Genomic DNA, 12,403 nt, shown 5'->3' on the forward strand with positions numbered 1-12,403 from the left:
AAAAGCAAGGCCTTATCTCTTTATTGTTAAAGGAAGGGAAAAAAGGTCAGCATAAAGATCCCACAATTTTAGATAATTGGAGGCTTTTAACATTGTTGTGTTGTGAAGTAAGAATTCTTTCAAAATGCTTAGCCCTTAGAGTTAAAACAGTTATAACTGATATCATTCATAAAGACCAGACAGGATTTGTAAAGGGGAGATTCATCGGGGACAATATAAGACGGATATTAGACTTAATTGATTATTATGAGAAAGAAGAAAAACCTGGCTTAATTTTTATTTCTAATTACAAAAAAGCTTTTGATACCATAAGGTGGGATTTTATTATAAAATTACTTGAATTCTTTAATTTTGGACCACAGTTTATTGCTTGGGTTAGAGTTTTATATAGTAACATAACAAGTTCAGTCATCAATAATGGTTATATATCTAGTCCATTTACCTTACACCGTGGAGTAAGATAAGGATGCCCCCTTAGCCCCTATTTATCTATCATCGCAATCGAAATGTTAGCAATTAAGATTCGTCGGAATCATAATATATCCGGATTATCTGCCAAAAGAAGAACCTCAAAAATCTCTCAGTGCAGATGATTCCAATTTTCCCTTCACCCCTGATATTTCTTCCTTTTATGGACTTCTGGAAGATTTTGATTCCTTTTCTCGAATATCTGGCCTTCTATTGATTCAGAATTTTGATAAGTGCAAGGTTTCAAGGATAGGAACTTTGAAAAAAACACAAATTTTGTATTACCCTCAGGTCATCCTATTAAGTGGGTAGATGGAGGTAAAGAGATATTAGGTATATATATTCCTGTAGACTTAGCCAATATTGTGGCTCAAAATTTTGACCCTCTTTAGCCAAAATAGACAAACTTCTATTCCCATGGAAGGGAAAAAACTGTCATTATCTGGAAAAATTACAATTATGCCCTCCTTGGCAGATGTTTCGTGTAAGACATCACGAAATCGCCGGCAAGCGCAGCCAGGCTTGCGGGGGTCTGTCGGGGTCCGTGCCCGATCGCGCCGTCCATGTGTACGCTACATCATCACGATGTACGCGTCGATAACGTCACGAAATTGTCCGCAAGCGCAGCCAGGGATACGGGGGCCTGTCGGGCCCGTGCCCGATCGCGCCGTCCATGTGTACGCTGCATCATCACGATATGCGCGTCGATAACGTCACGAAATTGTCGGCAAGCGCAGCCAGGGATGCGGGGGCCTGTCGGGGCCATGCCCGATCGCGCTGTCCATGTGTACGCCGCATCATCACGATATGCGCGTCGATAACGTCACGAAATTGTCGGCAAGCGCAGCCAGGGATGCGGGGGCCTGTCGGGGCCATGCCCGATCGCGCCGTCCATGTGTACGCTGCATCATCACTATGTACGCGTCGATAACGTCACGACATTGTCGGCAAGCGCGGCCAGGGATGCGGGGCCTATCAAGGTACATGCCCGATCGCGCAGTACATGTGAAAGGCGCATCATCGCGTATAAGATGTTGTGCATGACCGTTCCTACTGGTGTATTACACTATACATATGATCTGAAATGCCCTGTAGTATTGTAGCAGGTCTTGCCGCTACAAGGGTATCGGGGCATGCCACTGCTCGTGTGCGGGATGACCTGGGCTTTCCGCCGTAGATGATATTGTGGTCGATCGTTTCGACTGGTGTGACATTATACGGATGGTCTAAAATGCCCTGTAGTATTGTAGTAGATCTTGCCGCTGTGAGGCTAGCGGGGTACACCGCTGCTCACGCACGGGGTGACCTGGCCTTTCATGCCGTAAAAGATCTTGAGGTTAACCGTTCCTACTGATGTATTACATTATACGGATGGTCTGAAATGCCCTGTAGTAGTGTAGTAATGTAGTAGGTCTTGCCGCTACGAGAGTAGCGGGGCACGCCACTGCTGGTGTACGGGACCACCTGGCCTTCCATGCCGTTAAAGATATTGAGGTTGACCGTTCCTGCTGATGTATTACATTATACGGATGGGTTGAAACGTCCTGTAGTATTGTAGTAGGTCTTGCCGCTACAAGGGTATCGGGGTATGCCACTTCTCGGAACTTGCTAAATTATGAGATGTACATTGTGCTGAGCAACAACAAAATGTGTGAAATTCATTTTCATGTATCCTTATCTGCCTCGTTCACGAAGTCCAGCCAAGATATGCCTTATGTTGAGCTCACCTCAATATTCCTATTCCACTATAGCAATTTTTGACAATTATGCATGGTTTTCATGATGCTACACACACAAAAATGACCATGAACCTGCCACCGAATGTAAGATTTTACCTTGTATCATGATTCAAACCCGAAAAATATCCATAAAGTCTTCCTAACTGTGACGGCTCATGTTAAATGTGTTCCAATCAAACAATGGTTGTTGTCAAATCATCATGTATCTTTCTTTATAGCAAAGGTAAAACCAGCCATCAAGCTCACTGGTTGGAGGTAATGACCTTTTAAAATGACTGGGATTTAGAGAGATGAAAATTCTGTGTTAATTGCTTCTGTCAACTGCCTTTGGCACATGATGATGAGCACACACCCTTTAATTATCGGTGCTTACTCTCCATTTTCTTAGTTATCAAAAACAAACAAACCCATGCTAAAACTCGTATCTTTATCAGAAATATCATTGAACGGAGTGGGTTTATAAAATTCCTTCAGTGATTATGCAAATAGGATTATACTAAAAATCATGACGATTCGTCAAACCCTTCCTGAGACATTCCCTTTCAATGTCTGACACACGGTTCCAGCAGCCGCTAGAATGCAAAACCTAAACCACTTACTCCCGGTCTTTAAGAGCTCACAAAAATCACGACCATTGCACGTCCAGAACTCGAGATATCAAACCAGGAAGTTCCGCTGTAGAACCAAAACAAACCGCTAGGGGCCCAAAATCGAATCGTTTCAAGATCTAATAAAGACCGACCCACGTACCAAATATCAATACAGTCCATCCGGGCATTCTTGAGTAATGCTGGTCTTCTACACATACACACACTCACAAACACACATAACCTCATGGCGTAGGTAGACATAGCGTGAGGGTTTTAATTACATGGCTGTTTATAGTTTTACATACCTATCTCACACTCCAAGTATGAGCCGTTTTGGTCGACCCCATCTTCCGATCGACCTCTTTTTTTCATGCAGTGACTTTTGATTATATACAGCCTTTCAATATTGAGCTAATATTTTCTGAGCGATATATGACATATATTTCAGATGTCATCTTCAGGGGTAATGTTACTGCATGAACACTTCAAAATTGTATCTTCTATGGATGAAAGTTAATTTCATCTTCATTATCAATAATTCAAAAATGATTTCTGTAGGTATGCATTCATAATTCCCACGAAATTCCTTGTCACAGAGCACGAAATCGATCGGCGGATGGGTCTTGGATCTCTAAATGACAGTTTTGGACAGTAATACGCCCATCGATCGACGTTCGTATGTCTTCAACCCCCGTTTAATGTGATCGGGTAGATAAAAATGAAAACATACATGGGCCGAGAAAACGGTAAGAGGATGATCTCTGAAAATAAACATTTTGAAGTAGAATAAACTGGGGACCGTGCTACTGCTGTTTGGCTGGTGACAAGTAAAGTTAACTCGTAACTAACCGACTGCTCTGCAATTTTGTGTTCTAAGGTCGACACGTCAGCTGCAGTTTATTATAAGTCCGCCAAATTCGTTGCGATATGCTTTGTCAGGGTGTTGTCTCTAGCTATTCGTCCTCTGTTTCAATAGATGATCCATTATGAAGAACATCGAGAATCTAAACCAAACAACTTCAAATTCAAATGTTGTGAAAGAATATAGAACCTATTGCAACAGCGTGTCTAGATATCAATAACAGTGCGAAAACATATAATGTGTTTGTATTTTTTTTCTTGTGAAGCCCGTCGATAGCAATAAGACTGGTTTCCATAACCCACATATAAACTTGGAGCTGCGCATGTACATGTGCTTTCAGGTAACGGTTTATCCGTCAGACATGTAAAACTTTGCATATTACATGCATTCGTATCCCATCGACAATACTGAAAAGTGTTACTTTTCAATAAATGAAACAGAGGATTTCTATCTATGTATGGTACTCTACAGTGATACCAAAGTATCGAGCAAATGTTGAGAACATATGAAGGATTATTCCGGCATGGTAAAACGTCAGACGTATTTTAAACAGAACGTCAGTGATCCAAGTCAATTGTGAATTGCGTAAATCCAATGTTTTATTACACGCAGGATCCTTGGTCTTAGATATCATTATGGGAACTTAGGTTGCAAATAACAAGGTACCGTATATTGAAACACTCGTAGGATGAAAGAACTTCTTAAGACTCGAACGCAACATGACATTCGAAGACTGCTTTCTGCCTTGTGATACAAATTGGAAGTTTTTTCTAATGATATGGGCAATCGCGCGTTCTTGCCAATTGGATACTAATTTCAGTCTACGTGCGAAGACATGGGACAATAACATTTAAACATTTAAAGTACAACAGAAAAATATCACATTTTCCATTAACACAATGCTACATTTTTCTTGTTCCTCCTTAATACGCCATGCAAAGAAATATAATTAATCATGGTGCGAATGTTTGACGCCAAAGGCCTCCCAATGGCCGTAGCGACGTACATGACAACCGCAAGCTGCGTCACAGAAATCGTTGCAATGCCCCCTCTCATACAAATAGTTTAAAATCCTAATTAGTAGAATCTGTTGTGCAACCTGTTTAGAATAGCCTGGAAGAAGCTGAGTGTATCCCTGAGCTGGGGACGAGGGGGGGGGGGGGGGTTCTTACACCCAAAGACAAGAATTAATCGACCATAAGCCAGTTAAGGATCTCACTGCTGAACGTTGCTAGATGTTGTTCTTCACCACAGTAACGGAGCTGATGACAGCCTTTTTTTTTCTATTTGCTTTTGGACAGACAAGGACAATGTGGCACTGCACTCAAGTTTTTTGTAACTTATATCAACAGTGCCACATGCACGGTACCCATTTTTACACCTGGGTGAAGTGAGGAAAGTCGTGTAAAGTGCCTTTCCCAAGGGCACAACGTCGGGGGCATGGCGGGGATCGAACTCAGAACCTCTAGATTTCGAGCCGAACGCTCTACCAGTTACGCCACGCCCGACGCCACACGATGACAGCCTTCCTTATGGCCAGCAGGCACAGAAAGCTGGTATTCCTGGGTCTCCAGGCTGTAGTGAGCACACAAGCATGATATGGGGCCAGATACAAACAACCAAACGCCAGAAGGAGGATCTACACGTGGTGTGGCTAGATTTAGCCAACGCCTACGGTTCAGTACCACATACCCTCATCTACTACGCCCTGGATTTCTACTGGGTTCCCGATGTTATTAAGCTGATGGTGAAGAAGTACTTTACCGACTTTAGAATCATCATTTCGACGGCCATCTTCAAAACGGACTGGCAACGATTAGAGAAGGGGATTCCAATGGGGTGCACTATTTCCCCACTGTTGTTTGTAATGGGATTTGAAATGCTTCTGACAGAAACGAGACAGCTTGTGGGAGGAATTAAGCTACCTACGGGCCAGAGACTACTACTACTCAGGGCATTAATGGATTACGTGACAAGTATATTACGCACAGCCCCTTGCACCAATCGTGCCCTGTGTAGGCTAGAGGAATTAACGCAATGGGTAAGGATAAAGTTTAAACCCTGCAAGTCAAGGAGTCTGTGACTTAGATGTGGTAGAACCAACAACAGAATCTTTACAGTGGGTGGTCATATTATTTCCTAAATCCAGCAGACGTCAGTGCGGAGTCACGGCTGACTTAACATAAGAAAACTGAGTGACAAACATCGAGGTCAAGATGTGTCGAAGCAGGCAGGTGATAGCCTCAATGCCATCGACAGCTGTGAACTCCCTGGTAGGATGAAGATATGTTGCATGCAATTCGTCGTTCTGCCCAAGCTAGAATGGCCGTTGAAAATATATGAGATCCCGGTTACTACGGTAGAGCTAATTGAGACGAAGACAAATGTTTTCGTCCGCAAGTGCCTAGGTGTACCAAAATGCTTGGACGCAATAAGATCAGGTAAGCCATTTACACTCCAACCCACTCTTGACAACCTAAACATTGGGGTCAACGATCAAAATGCAAAAAAATGCAAAGTATTTCGTGTCTGTTTCGCTAGCATCTCGCACGACTTGGAGCTGTTGCAGATCGACTTAGCTCTACTGGGATCTCAACAGCGCGAAAATAAATTTGACATTCCATATAATGATAATTTATATAATAATATTGTATACCGTTCGCCGACTTGTCAATTACGTGTTGTACAAATGGCTTGGGAGAGAAAGCAGGGAGAGCTTAAGAAGTAATGACTAAAGCGGAAAGCGATCGTAAACGTCGCTATCGATGTGAGGAGAAGCAAAGACCTACAGACTTTCAAACCCTGAAAACCCAAGGTGTACCTTTCACATCAGCAGCTGAAGTCGATATGTATGTACAGGATGCATATGAAACCAAACATATAGTGAAGTCAGAATGTATGGCTACCGATAATACTGGATCCATATAGAAAAAAAAATTGTAGCATGAGAGCCACACTCACTTGAGCTTGGCCACAGCTACTACCTGCTACGTGTGAATTCCTTTGAAGGTGTTAAATGCATCAATATTACTACTGACAGAGCCTTTAAAAAAGCCAATTGACATCTCGGATCAACCGAGCCAATGCTCTGAACATTTTAGCGCCAGGTCAGCCCTGCAGGATAAAACCTAGAGTTAGCGAGATGAACTTGGAAAGACCGATGTTCAAGGGAGATAGGATATTGGCAATGTATCCGTCGATTGTAACTCTCAAAATAACACTGTCTTGTGAGAAGGGCAGAGAAATTCCTCTTATGCTGACAAGAAATGCGAATTGGAAGCCACAATTGAGAACTACTCAGTACAGATTGCATGTGCCACTGGAAACTGGGCAACCAAAGATATTCCAGACAATATCATGTCAATGTCAAGTTACAATTTATTTAGGCGGGATAAACGACACCGGAAAGGCAATGTGTGGGGGGTTGTCCGCGGCGTTGTGCCGTGTAAACTTAAATGTGGATATTCACGCTCGCTGACTGAATGGCCTGGAAGACAGTGACCAAGAAGTGATCTCGGGTCTATTAGAGACACTGGCCCATGGGTAAAGTGCATGTTCAAGTGCATGTTGGTGCTCAAGTACACGCCAAGGAGATGATTTAATTGAATTACAATAAAAATGAAATTTAACCTATGGTACCTTAATCTTAGTGTATCTATCAACATAGAAATCAAGAATTCTTTGTTAAATTAATTGACGATTTTCGCTTGTATCTGTATATGGCTTAATGTGACAACAGCATCCCTTTGAATTAACTAGTTCTTCATTTATTGAAGATGATGTCCAACACGTGGCGATTTGTATATAGTTTCGCCCCCGAAGGACAGGCGATAGTCTAGGCAACTAGGAACAATCCTAGTCCAAAGAATGGACTCTACGCACGCAACAACTGTCGACCGGAAAGACTTGCAAGCTCCTACGGGACCACCAACGCCGACTCCTCTACAAACCCCGCAAAATGCGGAAAGCCTCAGGCACCCAGATATTAAAACAGTATGCTACAAGCAGAGCCAAGACAGTAGCGAAACTAAAAGACAAGGTGGATTCCGACATAACCCTGCTGGGCACGCCAAACAAGAGGAGGGATAAAGTCAGAATAGTCATGAATATAATATAATAAAAGCAAACGCCACGATGAGGCAAGGTCCTCGAGGACATGGTCAAAGTAGCGCGAGATGTGTTTAATCAGCCGAAAGGGCAACAGCCAGAGATCCGCTGAGACAATACGTCCTAGAGCGAAGAAGGGCACGGCCCTCCAAGGCAGCTGATAGAGACCTACAAGCCGGGGGAAAGCGGATGTTAACGTTTGAAGCGCTAACCGACCTATACAACAATGTCTTCAAGATATGGGATATCCCTGACGGTTTCAGAGACTCTAAGATAATCTTACTACTCAAGTCAACGAAAAAAACTCACCGGGATCAAAGAGATCAGTTTTACCTACAGTATGAACTGCGTACTTCATGCATCGTGGAAAGAACGCTACATTCAGGGGATATTCACTGAAGTATTACGACGTGGAAATGTTCTGGAAGGGACAGTATAGCTTTTCATCTTATAGAGAAACAAAGTGCGGAGTACTCCAGGGAAGCTGCCTTGGTCCACTACTATTTTCCATATTTTCAAATGATCTTCTCAAAGTTACAGCAGATAGTACATGTACATAGTGGTAGTTATGCATGCAGATGACTCTACCCCTTAAGCATCGGCTCCCACTGTGGGGCAGTTGGAAAACAAATTGCAGTCAGAATTGGGGCGTATCTGGAAGTGGATAAAAAGGGAATAAACTTGTACTGATACTGGCAAAATAAGATAAAAAATGATGGGTACACAATACAAAAATAAAACGGAATTCCAAATTAAAACTAAGATTTCAAGGAACCGACATCACACAGGTAGAAGAGGCTTACCTTTTAGCTTTCGTTATTGATCAACGACTCACATGGGCATCACTCGTTGACAAAACGTACAACAAAAAAAGAGAAAAAAATGGCAGGCATCCTAGCAACAACAAGAAGACATTCACATCTGTTCGACCAGGTGAAAAGGCAACAGCCAGACATCCTTATAACCCAGAGCATGGGAACTGAGGCAGTACGTGATAGAGCTAACAAACGCGGCCCCAGGCCCTTCTAATATCTCAGACAGGGACCTACAAGCCGTGGAAAGTACATGTTTGAAGCGCTAACCGACCTATACAACAATGAGACCGGGGATACTCCTGATGGTTTCGGGGACTCTGAGATAGCTTTACCTCTCAAGCCTGCGGAAAAGCCCACTGAACTCATCTCCAGTTGGATCATGGGGGCCGGTAGAACTGCAGTAGGCCGCCGGGAAAGTCTCCTCACATATCGTGCAGAAGTACTGGATGGCCTGTCTCCTGGCGGAGGAAATGCTCTCCCCGTGGCAGCAGGCTTTCAGGCCTCGGGGAGACATCTCGACCCCCTGTACACACCAGAGGCCACTACGCAGGACGAAAGGAAAGGAAGGGCGAAATATACGTCCTGTTCCTGGACATTTCGAATGCGTTTGGGTGTCTTAGCCACGACACACTACAACGCTGTGATGCTAGCATGTTATTAACAATGATTTCGGCAAAATAACAGGGAACGACAATAGTTAAATAAAGGTGGAGGCATTTGACAACTTTATCTATATCTTTCTGCGGAATATTAAAAAGGAATGCATCGGGTCAAAAAACATCATTTTGCTACGAAAAGAATGAAAGTACTTCTAAACTAATAAAACAATGCTTGAAAAGGTTTTTACCCGCGAAATATGCTTTATTTCATGTGTAGAGCATCGATCTATTCCACCAGTTTTTTTTTATTCGACAGTGATGTCAGAAAAAAAAAAAGATTTAGTGTTGGAGTTCCAGTAGACTGTGTACGTCATGGTAGGTAACACTAGTGATTTTGTTTGGACACATTGCACTTAACTCTGAGCCAAAGGACTCTTGAGGCATTTGTAACAGGTGTGTGAAGAAAGATCAAGATTGAATTTCCGTAACAACTGTAAGTGACAACTGTACTGGTATGGATGCTCAAGTATATCACAGCCTTCAGATCACATGATCATAAATACAGCATTGATTCGAGACACTTTTGTACCAAACTCATCCTGATGAGTGTGTTGTGACCTTTATACAGTAACAGAATACATTAATTTTCTTTATTTTAGGAGAATCTGATTTCCTGATCACTTCTAATTCGAACAAGTCATAATGGCAAGCAAGCCCACAGAGTCCAAAAGGAAGCCTTCAAGGCCCAAGAGCAAGCTTATGAAGACCGAAAGCAAGCCGAAAAAAGGGTTCCAATCAGTAAAAGAAAAGCATGTATCCGAGGAGGGAAGTTGATACGTTTACCATGTCACGACAATAGAGAATAAACAAAGTATCCTAAAGAAGGGACTGTTAAAGAGAAACTGACTACTTGGTTTGATAAGGTGTCATTGACTGCATGTCCCATTAATTTTGAAAACTAAGAAGGATCTACATAAGTGTATGTCTAGAGAAAATGGGCAGTTGCCCCTAAGTTCACTGAACGTATCAAAATCCTTATTAATCTCTTGCTGATCAGAATCCCTATTAATCTCTTGCTGACGGCCAACCATTGCCTGTTTTTTTTTTTTTTTGCTGGGCAGTACAACATTCACATAAAATATCACGTCATCCTGGCCTTGGTGAGAGGTGGGTCTGATTGATTTGATTAATTGAAAAGATACCGACACTCATGATTAGCCCCAGAGGTAAAAAGAAAATAATGCAAGAAATAAAGAACAAAGATGGTAATATCGTGAAATCCCAGTAAGAAATCATGAGAGTATTTAAAGATTTTATACTGCTTTGTTTTCGAAAGAGGAAATGTATATAGAGTGTCAAGAAAAACTCCTGAACAATATAGACAATATTTTGCCTTCTGAAGTAAGGGCTTTTATAGAACAAAAAAACCACTAACAGAAGACGATTATCGGGGACCCTTACAAAATTAAGTAATTATAAAATTTTGGGTGAAGATGTACTCCTTAAGGAATTTTATAATCAATTTTGGCCTCTGATACATTAGCGGCAAACATGCTGTCCAGGTTCAGAATGAAGGTTTGAACAAAGAAGAACTATCCTCATCCCAACGAGGGGGTTTAATTACCCTAATGAATAAACAAGGGGATCTGTTAGAAATAAAGAACAAAATACTAATTTCATCACTTCATGTGAATTATAAAACTATTTCAAGAGCATTTAAATTGATAAACCGCTTGAAGCATTGTGCTTAAATTTGTCATCAATAAAGACCAGACATGCTCAGTTCCTGGAAGAAAGTTACACAATCTTCTAGCAATGATTCTAAGGCAGTTTTCTTGTAATTAGATCAAGAAATAGCATTTGACTGCGTTAATCATAAGTATCTAGAGTGTTGTACAACAAAGCTTATTGTAAAAATTTCTGTTAACGGTTACTTATCTAATGAAATACATTTTTCAAGGTGTGTCAGACAAGGATACTCGCTTTCATATTTATTATACGTCATTTCGCTAAAACCTCTTGTTTGCTTAAATTGGAATGATGAAGAAATAAAAGGTGTATAGTTGCCTAATGAAGAGGAGGAAAATCTATCCATGTACCCGGTATCCTCACAGCATACAATTCTATCTACAAATTATTTGATGACATTAACATCTATTAGAAACGAACAGGGGCAAATGTTAAACAAGGGAGATACTTAAAGCCCTCTCGTTCGGACAATGGCGAGCAAGACGACACGAGCCAGCTGCAATTAAAAGATGGACATTCACAACAATTAAGTTATTAGAAGGGTATTTCGGCAACGGAAGAGTCATAATAACATTACATGTAACTACAGAATTACAAAGTTTAAAGAAACTCTAAGCCAATGGTAAATTGCCTTCCCAGGGCAGAACTGTTATTCTGAACAAGCATGCAAGCATGTGATGTACTGGAGAATTTAAGTGAGTGAATTATATGTTCCCTCCCAGGTTGTCAATTAGTTGCAAAAACAACTGAATGACTTCTCGGAGGCTAAGCAGAGAGAGAAGGTGGAGGAGGCAAAGCATCAGGCGCTGGAGCAGGCAAGGATTCCACAGCCGATGTTTTCTGCTTCCCGTTTGATCTCTGCTCTGGCATACCTTGAGGAGAAGGTGCAGGAGGTGGATCACCCAGAGCTACCAAAGTTCAGGGTTACGCTGCACGAATCCCGAGGTTATGAGTATCCACTTCTAGGGCAAATGGTTCTGGGATCGCTGGGCCCAAAGGGGGTGAAGAGGTTGCGGCTAGCTGTTTCCCAACAATTTTCTCGTTCGTTTTACTCTACCACTTCTTTCTCTAGGGCTAGAGCATTTGACCAGGTACGTGGGGGTGCACCCGGTGCGACGAGTTTGTGCATTTTCAAGCCGACTGTCCTCTGGGCAGAGGCGGGCCGGTGCGACAGCCTTGGTCTGCTGGGGGTAGAGGTCGTGGCCGTGGCAACGCCCTTTGAACGGAAAACGCTTGGTTATGGAGTTAGGACCGGCCCCGTCATTGCTAGGGGGCGAGTTAGTTTTTTTTGGCATGAGATTAGTATTTTTGTACAGGCTGTAACTTAGTTTGAACAGACTGTATTCTTATTGCGTTGTATTTATTTGGTAGACTTGTGCAGCTGTTACCTTTTCAGTGCGTTTGTTGTTAGCCGCTTAGATGTTTGTTATTCTCTACAATCACAGCCTGTCAGCCAATCCTTGACTCACATAAA

General features: G+C 42.2%; 1 protein-coding gene across 1 annotated transcript in view; it reads right to left on the minus strand.

Moving 5' to 3' along the window:
* LOC118429374 overlaps positions 1 to 9,095 on the minus strand; it is a gene marked incomplete in the record, with an annotated part of 64,220 nt that extends 55,125 nt beyond the window's left edge. The window contains 1 exon segment of the mRNA XM_035839853.1: positions 8,939 to 9,095. Within this exon segment, the coding sequence (XP_035695746.1) occupies positions 8,939 to 9,095 (157 nt within the window).
* Between the last annotated feature and the right edge of the window lie 3,308 nt (positions 9,096 to 12,403).

Source organism: Branchiostoma floridae, chromosome 13 (assembly GCF_000003815.2).
Source record: "Branchiostoma floridae strain S238N-H82 chromosome 13, Bfl_VNyyK, whole genome shotgun sequence".
NCBI lineage: Eukaryota > Metazoa > Chordata > Leptocardii > Amphioxiformes > Branchiostomatidae > Branchiostoma > Branchiostoma floridae.